General features: G+C 36.7%; 3 protein-coding genes across 5 annotated transcripts; 1 reads left to right on the forward strand and 2 right to left on the reverse strand.

Moving 5' to 3' along the window:
• Positions 1-681: 681 nt before the first annotated feature.
• On the reverse strand, positions 682-9,534 carry LOC126632867 (auxin response factor 1). 2 transcript variants are annotated; one of them, XM_050303396.1, is made up of 15 exons: positions 9,303-9,534; positions 8,506-8,594; positions 7,456-7,571; positions 5,877-5,972; positions 5,706-5,762; positions 5,387-5,539; positions 5,146-5,230; positions 4,493-4,583; positions 4,224-4,388; positions 3,355-3,474; positions 3,204-3,279; positions 2,772-2,937; positions 2,184-2,686; positions 1,713-1,903; positions 682-1,306 (listed from the first exon to the last, which is right to left on the reverse strand). In XM_050303396.1, exons 2-15 carry the CDS (start codon positions 8,549-8,551, stop codon positions 1,138-1,140), a joined length of 2,034 nt encoding a protein of 677 aa, XP_050159353.1. In that variant the 5' UTR covers positions 8,552-8,594; positions 9,303-9,534; the 3' UTR covers positions 682-1,137. The 2 variants fall into 2 exon arrangements, with proteins under 2 accessions (XP_050159353.1, XP_050159352.1); XM_050303395.1 differs by having other exon boundaries at positions 9,308-9,533.
• A 1,952-nt stretch (positions 9,535-11,486) lies between these two features.
• LOC126631529 (paired amphipathic helix protein Sin3-like 3) lies at positions 11,487-12,575 on the reverse strand. Its single transcript, XM_050301645.1, has one exon. The coding sequence runs from the start codon at positions 12,573-12,575 to the stop codon at positions 11,487-11,489; it is 1,089 nt and encodes a 362-aa protein (XP_050157602.1).
• A 263-nt stretch (positions 12,576-12,838) lies between these two features.
• LOC126632869 (50S ribosomal protein L21, chloroplastic) lies at positions 12,839-15,374 on the forward strand. Of its 2 annotated transcripts, none has more exons than XM_050303399.1 (5): positions 12,839-13,271; positions 13,501-13,581; positions 14,387-14,488; positions 14,625-14,699; positions 15,064-15,268. In XM_050303399.1, the coding sequence occupies exons 1-5, from the start codon at positions 12,936-12,938 to the stop codon at positions 15,088-15,090; spliced, it is 621 nt and encodes a 206-aa protein (XP_050159356.1). In that variant the 5' UTR covers positions 12,839-12,935; the 3' UTR covers positions 15,091-15,268. The 2 variants fall into 2 exon arrangements, with proteins under 2 accessions (XP_050159356.1, XP_050159355.1); XM_050303398.1 differs by having other exon boundaries at positions 12,841-13,271; positions 15,211-15,374.
• Positions 15,375-15,812: the final 438 nt, after the last annotated feature.

Raw genomic sequence — 15,812 nt, forward strand, 5'->3', positions numbered from 1 at the left:
AGACGTCACGTGGAAATACAACTTACTTGATGAGCGTAAGGGGTGCAACTTAGGTTGAGTTAACCTGAACTTTCCTAAATTTGATCCAATTTTTAACCTAATTGGACTAGCTGAAATTAGTCCAAGCTAAGCCGACCTTAATCCAATCAATTTTTGTGGTTGGGTTTGGATAAACCAAAATGTTATTGGGAACTTTAACGAAAAGCTTCTGGTATTGTTCACTTTAACGAAAAACCATATTTTTACACTAAAAAACTCAATCATGATACTATTCACTTTACCCTTTATTTTATCCTTATTGTTAAAACTCAAAGTTTTCAAACCATTTTCATTAGTTTTCCTATTGTTATTTTGGTTCACATGCAATTGGTATAGCAACTATTACTACGGATGGTTTAATGGTATTCTACTTCCCTTGTAAGTGAAAGGTCTAGCGATAGGTTTTAAGTTTGGTTCTCACCAAAGGCAAATTTGAGCCACATAATTGCTAGTTCGTTGTGAGACTTAACTCACTTTTCCACTCTCTTAAAGTAGATAATATCGTTTGTTCATAAAAAAAAAAAAAAAATTGCAACTAGTATAAAAACCTTCTATTGCCACATCTTTTGATGAGAGACAAAGAAGGGTGTAAACACCGAAAACGAAAAGCTTCTTCTATACGAAAAACTCGGCGCAATTCACTTGCAAGCAAGAGATAAAGGCTATATATTTATGTACAAAAGCTCAATCCAACATGTCTCAATAAGTTCAAATGTTCAAATGTAGATGATAAATTTAAAAAAAAAGAAAGAAAAAAGAAGATGAACAGCATGTACCCTGCCGTACACAGTAGAAAACTTTGGTAGCCCAGTTGGGTCCCAAACAAGCAAGCACTACGAGCTCCTCTCGACAAAAGAACAAACAATAACCATAACACCCAAACACTGCCGCAAGCAATGATTCTTCGGATTGCACGTGCATTAGAGACTACTGCCCCGCACCATTTAAGCATGCAGGGAAACTACACAATGTGTTCCAGCATGACTAGTTTGTCGCCGGCACAGCATTATCTTTTCAGACAGTCTCTTGTGACGGTCAAGTTCCATCTTCCAATTTCATCTTCTTTTTCTTCCAGTTTTTCTTTATGCAGGGGGCAGATCAGTATGCAGGTCCAACTATAGATGATCGGTCTTCAGTGTTGACTGCTGCTTCAGAATCCAGCTGGCCAGCTTTGACCTCGTTCAGCGGAAGTTTTATCTTGGGCGACAACCTCTTTACTTCCTCTAATGTGTAGATAAAAATCTTCCTTACCATGCTGCAGAACTCACTGCAATATGATGCATAGAATTTACGGGACGAAAATCCAAAGGGGCAAAACATAAATGATAAAGAAATTAGAATCCATAGACCAGATTGCAGCAATTAGATTAATTTTCAAGAGCAAACTAAGAACAGTGGAGCAAACAAAGTTTAGATTCATTATCCTAATTATTTCTGGTCAATATCATAAGGGGGAAGGATACCCAAAAATTATGTAAATAAAAAGGAATCCTCAGTTATATTGTCCCGACACCATCTAATCGTTAAGTTTCTTTTAAGAAGAGTGGTCTCCTAATCCCGACTGCTTCTAGTTCTTAGATTCCCGATAAGATACAATTGAAGCACTTAAAAACAATTAATTTTCAAGTTTGAGACTCAAATGAGGAATTAAAGAATTGGTCAAATGAACTTACTGCCATGGATCATCCCCAACCATCATCATGTCATCTTCATCATCGGTGTAGACAACCTGCCATTTCTTTGTAGATCCACAGAGTTCACCTTCAATATCGAACATCTCTTCTAGTTTCTTAAGCAGATCCTCGTACCGCTCAAACCGTGTCAAATCTACAGCCCTTCCAACAGCAATCCCTTGCATGTGAACCTAAGACATTTAAAAAAGAAAGAAAAACTCAGTCAGATGGTCACCACCAACACCTAAGGCCCAATGACTTCTTAAAAGAAGGAATAAAGTGGCATGAACCAGTGCAAAGTCCAATTCAAAAAGTAATGTAATAATAAACACACTACGGAAAAGAAATATGTGGTCATGTTTAGACATTGATATTTACAAGTTCAGACCATACAGAGCCAGAAACTGCAACAAAAGCAGTAAAAGGGCGGGAAATATTATTAGCTTGAGGGATAAAAACGACATGAACTACCTTTGTGCAGCTCCGGATTTGCCTGCTTTGAGATTCCTGTGGTGATCTCAGACATGACTTCTCAGCATCACAACTTCCTGAAGGAAGATCAGATCGATTGAGATTTGATGGTTCTGAATGTTGGTCAGATTCCGCATCAAATGATGAAACTGGTAGAGTATCCCCCAACTTTCCAGATACCGTAACCACAGGAGAAGTCTCTTCTAAATTAGAATTTTCAAGTAGCTGAATTCCGAACAGCCTACAGCCATTCCCAGTGCTTTGTCTCCTTTCCCCACAATCTTTGTTCATAACAGGTGAAAAAGGCTCGGTTACACCATCAACTCGATTAGGCCAAAACATTGAGTTCCCAGAAACGGCAGCAAGAGAATTATTCCCAGTAAAGCACAGAGAATTGGGTTTTGAAGCAGAATTATACTTGGGAGATGGATAAATGTCTCGACCACGCTGTGAGTCGCTATAGGAGAAAGCCAAAGGAGACTCAGCTTTGGATTTCCATTCACCTAGTAAACAAAGAACATACAAGAATTTAGAATAAAAAAGTCAAAACAGATTAGGAATCACACGTCCCTATGTAAACAAACATACCCAGTGCAGAAAGGTCTGGGGATGGCGAAGGTAAAACAGGAGGCCGAGCCCGCTTATTCCTCAGTGCAGGTTGGGAGTTTTGGGGAGTAGTTGCCACCAAGGGCTCCAAATCCCATGGTGATACTCGATCTGGTCGCAATATTGATGAGGGCTCATCCCATTGGACCTGAAAAGTTATACACCCCGACAAATAAATAAATCTTTGCTATATGGTTCATCTTCAACTGATGACACTTAAATCTTGACACACCTTAAAGAAAAAAGTTATTTGTCTTGAAAAAAAAAAAAAAGAGGAGATAATAATGCCTCTAGATGTGGTTCCCCATCACAAAACCATAGTGTGATTTAACTCCAAATGTCTATGGCCACAGTCAATATATTCTTGTAGGACTGACTCAAAACTCAATTTAGAAACATCATTGGAAAAAATACCTTTAGTGATCTCCACTCAGAATTCGCCCATCCAGGTGCTGTATTATCTCCAACTCCAACAATTGTACCACTGAACCTGTAGTGTGGTAAAAAATGGTTAGGTCAGACTGTTAATGACTTCATTCAGAAAAACCAAGCAGGGAAAACATACCTTCTTTCAGGAACTTCCTCACCCTCAAATCTCATCTTAAACCTCATCCCAACAGATAGCTTCTGACTGCGAGCTTCAATGTACTTGTTAACACTTACAAGGAACTCAGACCGACTTGTTCTGGCACAAATGGACCCAGCAAATAATATTTTGTCAGGAATCAGGATAAATTTGAGAAATAAAACAAATGACCCAGCTACCCATTAACTTATCAAGAGATGTCTCATTCCTCCAACAAGGTAAGTATATTCTAATAGAGTAACATCAAGAGATGAAATAACCCAACCATCTAGGCTGCCAACCTTTTTTAAATATACTCTTAACAGAAATGATTATGCCAGCACCAATAACAAAACTTTTCAACATATTTAGGGACAGTTTGATAACTATTTCGTTTTTTAGTTTTTAGTTTTCATTTTTTCTGTCAGATAAGAGGGCATATACAAGAGAGAATGAGAGATATAGAAGAATGGAGGAAGAAAGGAAGGAGGGACATATGCGGAAGAAATATATACAGATGGTTACACAGAATGAAAACTAAATCAAAATCTGATTAAAGATGTTTTTACTTTCAAGATTTTGTTTTCATTCATTCTTTTTGCTTTCCCTCCCTCCTTATCCATCCTTCTTATCCATCCTTTCTCCATACACTTTCCCCATATCTCAAGCACAAAAAGTGAAAACTAAAAATGAAATGGTTATCAAATAGGATTTTAGTCTAAACACCATTATTCACTCGTACAAAATCAGAGTGCAATATATAAGAAATAGTCTGAGAAATTACACATAATAAGACTAGAAGGACATTGGTAACAAATAAGATATGATAAGAACTCATTGGACTCCATATAAAGCAAAGGAGACAAGACCTTGGCTTGTAGAATACAGAAAATAGTGTCCCAGTTGCAATGGCATGAGATGCAGTCGCCAAAACTCCAAGATGCATGCTGTGACTAGAAATAACAGAAGATGGCATATTGCTTGGTTGTCTCATGAGTCTCCTTACTCCAACACGCAGCTCTCCATTTTCACCTCTGGAACATACATGTAAAATGACATATAAGCAAACAATACACCAACTTAATGTCAAGGTAACAGAGAAAAGATAATTAGTCCTCCTTATTGACTACAGACTTGCCTTAGGAATATAAATGCATCCCCAGCTACTAATTTCTTAGAACTCACAAAAACACTCCATCCAGTTGTGAGCAAGTGGCGCCTTGGTTGCCCTGGTTTGTTTTAGAAGAGGAAAAATGTAGAACAATACAAAAGTGTAGGGTCTCACTATCATGCTGATAACAGCATAAAATTAAGGCAAAAAAAACAACACAACATCTTATAATGCCAGCCAGCATGACTAATATATGGATACAAATATTCCACAACACGATGCTGGATCTGAAGTCATGAGTTTCACAGAAAAGAAAAGGAGAAACTACATGGTATTGTACTATTTTGGAAGAAATGAGTACAATAAAAAGATAAAAAGATGTTGAAGTACAGCAAATAGATAAAAGAACGCTGAGCCACAAAAGAATAAGGGGAAGCCAGTCCAAAGCATTGCCAACCAGACCACCAAAATAACAAAACTTACGTAAGCACATGTAAGCTACCAACCATTCAAAATAAAAAATATTAACTAATTACTAATACAAAGTTACAAACATAAAAGCGGTTCAATGCATAATGAATGTGACATAGACAAAATGCAATTTTAGGAAGATTCCTAGCTAAAGCAGTTACAATAAGAAACACGAGTATCCAGTAAACCATTCAAAAAATATAGCCAACCTCGAAATATGTGCCGAAAATGCCATTCATTTCCATGCAAATCAGATGCAACCAATTCTTGCCATGGAGGTTGCTGGGTCATATCCTGAAAAATTTGAAATTCAGGCAAGGCATAGAGAAACGAGCCAACCCCTACCAGGCCACCCCAAGGCATAGGATAGGAGAAAAAGACAAGCAAACATATGGTATAAATAAGGTAGAAACTCAAAAATATTAAAAGTTTGTTAAAAAATTAACTAACCAGTGGTGGCAGACAATCATCAGCATGCCTACGAAGGACGGAGAATCCACCATGTGTGCTGGTGTCAGAAGCAGTAAGTGTCTTGCAGAATGAATGTACCGTACACTGTGGAGTTTCTGGGAGTGGAGGATCTGGGCTTGTTACCTCACTTTGCTGATCCATGAAGAAGAATCAAATTAACGAAAACAACACAAATGCAAAAGGGGAAGCCAAGGGCTGCAATCAATTATAAATCTAGGTACAAACAGAAACTACAAAGAAAAATACTTCATCAAAATTGGTTAATTAGTCTTTTACAGGTTAGGGGAAGATAACTCACATCTGCTTCTGGTAGGAGGGTAACTTGTGCATAAACCTCATCTGTTTCAGGTTCAGCCTACATTCAGGTTAACTAAAAATCACAAAACTACAAACTAGAGCCAACTGATGCATGATAAGAGAAAAAAGAAAAAAAAAATTACTATAACAAACTTAAACAATGGTCACCCACCCGAAGCTGAACATTAACAACTTTACATAGAATTTTGGATGGAAGATTGAATGAAGGCATTTGCTGCTCCGACCCTTGATGCATTGATGCTTCAAGCTATTATAAAGAAAAATACATGTAAAGTCAGTAAGATAGACAAAGTTCATATAGAGCAAATTAGCAGTGAATTAAACTATTTTAGATCAGTTTATTTTATAACGATGAATATACAGTTGTCATATTCGGCCCAAACAGCAAAAGTACACAAGACTAACAATGTATTATTCTTATAGAAAAAGGTGATTAAGAAAATCCACTAATTGACATCTATGAGAGCAAGAAAAATATTGTAAAACTGAAAAGTTAGGAAAACAAAAATGGAAGACAAAAGTAAAATAAAATTCTAAAATTATGCACTAAAACATATTATATGAAAGCCAAGCAGAATACACAATCTAAAGCGAGTTGCATGCTTGACCTAAGCTTTAAAATAAAACTTTGGACTAAAGTTCATAGTACCGATATAACATAGGTGGTGCTGGAGTACAGTTCACAAACTAAAAGACCCAAGGCCCACCAATCAAAACCTCACCTAAAATGCACAATATCTACAAACCATATAACAACCCACATCCCATGTAAAGACAATCTAAAGCATCCAACCTAAGGCAATCAAAACCTGGAGCTTACAATCACACTAATCGGCAACACCAACAGCACATTATGTAAAGACAATCTAAAGCATCCAACCTAAGGCAATCAAAACCTGGAGCTTACAATCACACTAATCGGCAACACCACAGCACATTACATGGCTATTAAGGACTCCAAGTTCATGGAAACACTTTGGTAAGTACCATCACTAGGATCACAAAGCACATCCAACACCAGATTAAGTCCACACAACATACGTTATACCGCAGCTCCAAATTTGGAGAGAAGTCAAAAAAAGAGAGGTGGGGTACTAGCGACTAGCTATTCAATATTTTAATATTAATTCAAATGGGAAAAAGCATGCGTCTTGTTCCAGTTTTCCCACTTAACTTTCCATTTGGTTCGGATCCCCCCTAATCTTTTAAAATGAGCCAATGTCCCCTCCCTGTCAACTCTGTTAGGATTTTTGTTAAATTTAAATCATGATGAACATATGAGGGGTATATATGTTAATTGATGTCACAACCAGAATATACCCCACCCCAAATTGACTGGAACATAGAACCCTCATTTTCGATTAGAACATTAAACCCGAGTTCATTATATTGCAATCCAGACTAAAATTGAGAGAATGATCTTCGCATGAACAATTAAAGCTACTGTCTTCTCTCTTCAATTCTCTTGATGTTTTAATAAAATAAAATAAATATAAAAAAAAAAACCTTAAACCTGTAGTAAAGGAGAATCATCTCTCCCTTTAGAGCTCACTATATATCTCTTCATTGTACAGGTTGTCCATTGCCTACAGCTATTTGTATTAAATGGTAATTGCTTATATAATTCAAAACTGGTTTCTGACATTATTAAGTAAAACATCATTCCAAAAGATGCAGTTACCAATTCAACCCACTGGCTACCTGTAGATAAACTTAAAGCTCGGACATACCTGTTCCATATGACCCTGTGGAAAGTAATAAACTCGCTCCCCTTCACGTGGAAGGGTGACAAGGGGACCAGCACAAGCATGCCATAGTTCCTTATACAAAGCATCACCAGGTGTCCCTATAAAATCAATGAAGTTTAGCCACACAAATGAGGAGAAGGAAGATGTACTATGGACACAAAATGAAGACATCAAATAAACCCACTCAAACAAAGGCAAATACTTCTAGCCCCTTCGAAAGCACTGTAGCGATTAGAAATCTATTAATTATCAAGACGTAAGAAAATACAATTCAAAGACAAGTATTAAAAACAGGAAACAAATTTACAATAATAGAGGCATCCTATAAATGTTGTTCCTTCAATTCTTTTCTCCTTGGCTTATAAGATGATACAATGGTTTGTTGTCAGCTTATCATCCTAACTTTAAACTACATAAATGCCCTGGATGTATCCTGTTAGGTAGCATATGATATGGCTATCACATTACAAGAGAAACAATTCCCTTAGTTAGTCATCACCTGTGGTAATCCTTAAACTAAAATGATCTTTTACAAAGTGAGCCAATTCTTAGGTTCTACAAAAACTCAAATACATTCCAGCACAACAATGAATTTATAACTTCTCTAGAAAAGTAAAATACATTTATGGTAAAACATTTTTAGAAAACATTTTTAGTAAAAGCATTAGTAAAATGATTACTCCCTAAATTCTAACTAGGCCATGGCCTCAATAAGATTTGTTTCCACACGAACATATCAGTAACAAGGTATAAGCAAAATTTCTGCATATTAAACACCTGTGATCTGTCCCTTTGGGACATCCGATAAAACACCTATGATCTAGAAAATATGAAAACATATATGATAAGCACCTTTAGTTGGATTTGTATAGATGGTCTTAATGGTAATCAGTAATGTCTTCATGTTTTGGTAAAAATTAACGATCATAAGGTTCATCAATAATTCACCTTCTAATTAAGTATAGCATACTAACAGCAGCAAAACACAACTTTCAAATTAGTAAGGGGTTCCACCAAATGAGAAAATCAAACCTGTTCTGGAACTGCCTTGGGGATGATTGGAAGCTGAGAATGCCATAACAAAACTAAGAAAATATTCTCCCAACCCTGAAGCTTTTTTTCTGCGGAAACCCAAGTGTTAAACAAGTTGGTTGTATAGAAAGTAGAAACAAGCCACCCAACGCTGTCCAAGTAATAGTACTACCAACTAAGACAAACCCATTAAGTAAATCCCCTTAATGATCACCCATAATCAATGCAAAACTAGCTTCAGCGCCTAATAGTTATTAAGCCTTAAAATCTACACACTTTCTATGCCAGCAGCTAGCTTTGTGTGAACAATAAAGCATTAAATGACTAACCTTTTCGGGTCCTTAACCTTTCTTAGCCCAAAAACGGCAATTTTTTTCAGTAAAGTAGAATTTGAAACGCACTTTAATGCAGAATTGAAGAAAGCAAAAGCCAGAACGGAACAAATTCCATGAAATGCACTTTTTTATGTTTGTAGATTTCGATTGTGTATAATATCGAAAATGCATTTTCATCGATTTCGCTATTTTTCGGATCCAAAAACGCAACTTCATTTAACCCCCAACTAAGTACCATCTTCAACTCTAATAAAATTTCACTATTTTTTTTCCCTTTTGAAAAAAAAAAAAAACAAAACAAAAACGGAAAAAAAATTGAAGCAGTTAATCATGAGTTGGACCATTTTCCCACAAACAAAACTAAGATCCCCAAACTCTGGATCTCTCACAGATTTTGAATCCCAGCGCAAAAAGAAGTGAAGAATTGAGAGACAGATTTAGTGAGCAGTAATAATAGTGTACCTTACCTCAGAGAAACAGATGCAGAGCTGATCAGCTGAAACGAATCCTCCTCCTGAACTGAAACAAGTAAATTAGGGTTTTGATTTGGGAGTGGGAGTGGGGGAATTTGGGATTTGGGATTTGGGAATTGGGATCGGAGGATGATAAGATTAAGGTCGTGTTTGGTAGAAGCCGACACCACCCTTTCGCTGCCCCTCTTTTTTCTCTCTCTCTCTCTCTCTCTCACGCCCTTTGGCTATTTTTTTTATTTTATTCTTTTACATTTACTATTTAAATAGAGAATAGTTATTAACACTTTAATAATCTTATTTAACATTCTAAATTTTTTATAATTAGAAAGAAAGAAAAAAATAATGAGAAGTGTAGAATGAGATTTTTAGAAGAAAAAAAAATTCTCCTTTCCCTAAGGATCCTAGAAATTCCGTGATCGTGATCGTTCATCGTATATCATGCGGTTAAAAATCATTTCAAAATTTAAATTTTAAAATTAAATATAAATATTACTTAACGAAAACTGACTGCACGATATACAATGAACGATTATAATCACAAGATCCTTGGAATCCCTGTAAAAAGATCTAGCGATAATTTTTTCTTTTTTGCAATGTTAATATCAATTTTCTTTAAATAATAAATTATCATATAATTTAATGTTTTAATTACAATTAGGGGTTTTTTGTCCAAGGTAGGCAAATAAACACGCTACCAGAGATTTTTCAGTATGATCGTCACACAGAATGGTACATTACGTATTGTTATATAAATTGTGGGATGTGTTAAAAAGTTAATAACTTAAAAAATAAAATTTTTCACTACTTACATAAAAATATATGTTATACCACCTATATTTCCCTCATAATTAAAAATTTCTTCGGACTAAGAGAGAGAAAGAGACTGACGAGTGACGACTCTTCTGTTGACAACTCGATGGATTTAGAGACTGACGTTGGTTGGGTGGGTGCGTAATGCGCACGCTCTTTGTAAATTGTTTCATACGAAAAAAAAAAAAAAAAGATAAAATATATAGTCACGGGTGATGGAGGAAGGAATTCAAGGTACCCTGAAATCCCAACAACAGTTGGTACAACTTGTACCCCCTGCTGTCTCTTTCCCCATCGCTTTCAACTTTTTATTTCATATTCAACCTTCTTTTTCCGAGCAGTGGTTGCTTTTTGCTTTTTTTTTTTCCTAAGAGAATACCATGATCTTCTTCTTTGATGGGCCTAGTCCGACATTGGTGGGGAATAGAAGGAAGTTGATTAGTTGGTTTACGTTTTGTGTTCAATTTTTTTTTTAAATAAACGATATTATTTACATTAAAATGATAGAAAGTAGATTAAGTCTTACAATGAACTAGTAATAATAATAATGTGATTCAAATTCGCCGTTGACAAAAATCGAATTTAAAACTTCTCACGTTAAAAGAACTTATTTTCTTATAATAATAAGTGAATAAGAATATCACTAAACCTAAGTAGCTGTTCAAATTTATTTTAGTATAAAGTATCGTTAGTATTAAAAGAACTTGTTTTCTTATTATTGATTATTCTTAATTATCTATTCTTTCTTTTGTCTTTTGATTTGAGAATATACTAAATTTATTAATTCCCTTTACAGGGTTTGGGATCTATTTAATTGAGATTTTGAGAGATTTTAATTATTTTTACAAATTCAGGAGTATTTAATTAGGTTTTAAGGGATTATCAAAGAGTCTAAAAGTGTTTTTAAATAAGTTTATAACATTTTAGATGTATTAATTAAAAATTGATTTTAAAGGATTTCTAAAAGTTAGAAAATTAGAGATATTTCGTAGTATATTTTAAGCATTCTTAAATTTCATACAAATTTCATCTCTTCTATGAGAATTTGAGAGCACTCCCTCAAATTTTACATAAAATCTTTAAAAATCAATTAAACTCCATCAAAATCTTTTAATTTATAAATGCATTAAAGTCTCTTAAAATTCCAATTGAATATACCCCCGTTTAAGAGGGATGCTATTCTTTTGAAATATATTAGATCCTACTACACATTAGTAACACAGAAGGTGGTGCTATTGATATGCATATGTTTGGTTCCCGATGATCTTTTGTTATTCTTGGCGTGAAACATTGCTGCAGAACTGTCACACAAACTTCATGAAAAATGATAGTTCCTATATATGTACTACAAAATACGTAGCCATTAATTTGCTAACAACGTTTGAGATTGTTGAGCCCAAAACCGATTAAAATCGGGACATGTTTCCCACTTTTGCTTCAACCGGGCTATTATAACCGGCAAAGCCACCGCAGCATTTTCCCTTAACACATCTAGCACCTCAAGCCCCATGTCATCGTATAATCGCTCAATACACCTCAGATTCATCGCTGTGAAGTGATCTTCAAGACGGATTTGATGAACTGTTCCGTTGTTGATCTTGTCCAGTAACTGTTCTGCACGTTTACTGGTTGATTTCACCGTCTCCAAAAACATGTCAAGCTCATACATGTCGTCTTCATAGCGAAAAAGGCTTTGTTCATACTCTGATCTGGGCACAGAAGTGGAAGTAGTACTAGTAACGCATAGTACGCAACTGTTGTTGAGTACTTGAGACTCAAGCCCTCTTCTTCTGGAATCACAATGTGGTGATGAGGAATTCTTTGGCAGCAAGCAATAGCTTGGCGTGCAGTTACCTTTATCTTTTACCGTTGTTCTTAGTCCAGGGTAACTGTGATAACCTTGACGAAGAGGGAGCAGAAAGCGAGTGAGTTCTTCTAGTAAATCTGGGTGGTCTTTGAAAAGAGCTGCAACCTTGTGGTAAATTACTTCAGTAGCTTCGCGGTCATCGTCGCTAGATTCACAACTACTAGTACTACAACTAGCGTTTCGTTTTCGTTTGGATGACCGGCTGACCATTCTATGACTAGCCATAACGTTTACAAAAGACTCATAAACATTAATACCATCATCTCGGCTTTCGCCTAGCAGTCTGGTCTTGACCTTGTTGACGAAATCAATGGCTTTTCGGAAGGCAAGAGGAGGATGAGGGCGGGGTTGAGAGGTAATTTGATGTTCCTTGGGCAAGAAGGCATTGAAACCTAAGAGTAGATGAGGGTGGCCTTGGAAGAGTTGTTTGACGGCGCGAGTGAGAGCGTCGGTGTCAGTTTTTTGGGTCCGGAAGTCTTGGAGAAGCTGAACAAAGTGGTGGAAGTTTTCGATCTTGTCTTGCTTTGCAAATACCTCCTTCACCTCCCTTAGATATGCCAACGATTCGCTTTTTGTTGGTTTCATCTTTTTCGTGTCGTCGTCTGCTTCTTCTTGTTGCTTGGTTTTCTGAAGGCAATCTCAAAGGAATTACAGAAGGAACATAAACGATGAGAGGAGAGGGGAGTATTTATAAGTAGGGGATGTAATGCCTTTCCGTGTTTCAAAAGGATTCCTACCGCACGGTGGGAAACATTAACAAATTTGTTTTTATTATAAATTTGCTGGGAGGGCAAAATTGGGTTTTCGGCTTTGCAGATGCAGGGTACAAGTAACAAATTACTGGGTCGAAATAGAATCCCCCAACGGATAGGATAAGTCTGGCTGGTGAGTCGGAGACGCAGAGTGCGAGTAGTGAGGGAGCTCTGAAAAGAAACGACGGCAACAATGGCGGCCTCTACAACTGCAACTCTTTCGTTATGCTCTTCGTTCGCAACCCATTGCAAAATCTCGCAGAATCTTCAAACTCCATCAACCCATTTCAGCTTTCCGTCGCTCTCTTTGTCTTCTTCCCACAAGCTGTCTTCTTGCTCTTCACGGCGACCCACGTTCCCGCTTCTGACCAAGTCGTCGGAGTCGGATTCCGCCGTGGTCGTCGAGGCCGAGTTTCAAGCTCCCGAGCCGGAGGCTGGACCGGATGATTCGGAGCCGGCGGCCTTGCAAGTAGTGGAAACCCTTTCGTCGGAGGCCCCAAAACGCGAGCAGCTGTTCGCTGTTGTTATGGTATGTATTCAATTTTACTTCTTTGATTGAATTTGTGATTGAATGCTGCCAAATTTCGTTTTTGGTATTTAATTTTGGTGGTTTAGTGGTGATTACCAGTTTACCCAGGTGATATTTTGATTTGTAATTACATTTAAGAGCAAAAATTGAAGTTGGGGTTCTGTAATCAGCTCGAAAGTTGTTAATCTTATGACTGCCGACTGGGTTGCTTGTGTATGATGTCTAATAGATCGGTGGGCGCCAGTACATTGTCATTCCTGGACGATTTATCTATACTCAGCGGCTGAAAGGCGCTAATGTCAACGACAAGGTATTATATTCTTCGCATTCTTCACTATCCGTTACTTGAAATTCTTGTCGTTGATGCTCCATTTCGGCTTTAGTTTTAGTTGTATGGATTCATCAAGCCGCTAATTGTAGTTCTAGTGCAAGGCCTAGTTTTAGTTGCATTTTTATGCATCACTGTTACGAGAATCGCTCGAGTGGAATGGTCTTGTTGAAGTTCATATGCTTTTACTTCTTGGGTTGGATGAGAAACATTCCATTTCCAGCGATAGGCCTTCAATGTTAGACTCATCAGTTGAGTTAACCTGTGATATTAGGTGACTCCCTGCTAATCTTACAGCACATCATGAAATTTAGAAATCATTGTTAGAACAAAATGTGGTTTGGAAATGCTGCAATAAGTCGTTTCAAGATAAATTGGTGATATGATGCATGCAAACGTAGTTTCAAGACAAATTGTAATAATATTCTTGGTTTTGCTGGTTATGAAGGAATTTTTTATAATAATATTCTTGGGATTCTGATTTCAAATTATCAATCACTTCTTGAATAAGAGTTTAGTTTTTGTCCAAGCCAAGCGGTTCCTCACCTACGTCCCTTTCAGCATGTATGTACTTTTAACTCTATATAAATGTACTCTTGCTGTACCAGACTTCATGAAAAATTGGAGAATACTGTGTCTTGTCGTCTCTAATTTAGCCTTTAAAGGCTTTGAAATCATTTATTCTCTCTATTTATAAAATCAGTGAATGTTATCAGTATTGGATCTTTTATTTTCTAAGAAGTTACCGTTGCTTTGTCCTCAAGGTGTTTAATTTGATCCTATGCAGATTGTGCTCAACAAAGTGTTGCTGGTGGGGACTAAAACAAGTACGTACATTGGAAAACCAGTGGTGACAAATGCCGCTGTACACGCTGTCGTTGAAGAGCAGGTAATTCATTATGCTATAATGAATCTTTCCCCTTCACCATCATAAAGAATGTCAATATAATTGTGAATTTGTTTGCGTTTCATTAGTATCTTTTTAATATTTTCTATGTCTTATTGTTGCGTATATCATTGTGCAGGGACTTAATGACAAAGTGGTTGTCTTCAAGTATAAAAAGAAGAAAAATTATAGGAGAAACATCGGTCACCGACAGGTATTACCCTCATTTCTTTGTGAACCAACGAGAACAGTTGATTTTATTCACAAGTGCAATGACTATTTTTGTGCTATCTGTTTAGCTACTCCAGTTGACTTGATTTCATATATTGAAACTAGGAACTAAGTTAGAAACTAAGTTAGTGCATACAGCTATATGCATCATGCATTTTACGGCAATGAGGCTTGAGGCTTTGGGAATGCTGTACTGTCCTGACAAGGTTTTCTGGGATAATTTATGCATGAAATGAAGAAACATATGTATCTTTGTAGTACAAGGTATTGAATCTTGCAGAATCATCACATGTAATTTGCCGGTGTCATAACCAAACTCAATTGTTTTGATTTATCACTGTTGATAGGACGCAGGGGTAGCAATATTTCCTTAATAGTTTTCTGCATAAACTTCATCTAATGTCCCCGGGAGTTTGGTAATACACATCACTAAATCCTGAATTGCATATTGCTGTTATGATGATCTAGTTTTAACTCGTTTGTCATGCATCCAGCCCAATACGCGCATAAGGATAACAGCGGTCACGGGCTACCAAGACTATCCAGCAGTTACCCTTGAGTCGTAGGGTTGCATAGGGAGGTTTTAACATATGATTCGGGATTTGTTTTGTGCTTGTGAAATGTTTTGAAGTAATGAATCTTACATTTCGTTTTCTTAGATTTTGTTTCGGTTCTCAGTTTGTGTGTAAGCTGGTCTATGGATCAACATTCGTTTTTTGCCCCAAAACGCTCAGTTCCGTTGTCGATCATGTCGTTAGTTTCGCATGATTGCAAGGAACCCCTTACACAGGTTTGAAATCATCACAACCTTCAGCAATCTACACATTGCACCTCAATTAAAGCTAAAACGCCAGTACAAATTCATTATTATAAAATGTCGTATCTATTTCTAAAGTTCGCGAAGGAGGATTCGAATTTGGGTGCACATGAGTAGCATAAACGCTGGCACAACTAATGTATGCCTAAAATAATGCTACTTCAACCATGCACTCATTTGGGTGAAGAAGCATAAAAGTAGAAAACAACCAGATGATGCTTTACTGTAATGGCTGAAAGCAATCATGTCTATGCAATCTGTTGTGGGATCGATCATGAT

The sequence above is a fragment of the Malus sylvestris genome, chromosome 8 (assembly GCF_916048215.2).
Source record: "Malus sylvestris chromosome 8, drMalSylv7.2, whole genome shotgun sequence".
Classification (NCBI taxonomy): domain Eukaryota; kingdom Viridiplantae; phylum Streptophyta; class Magnoliopsida; order Rosales; family Rosaceae; genus Malus; species Malus sylvestris.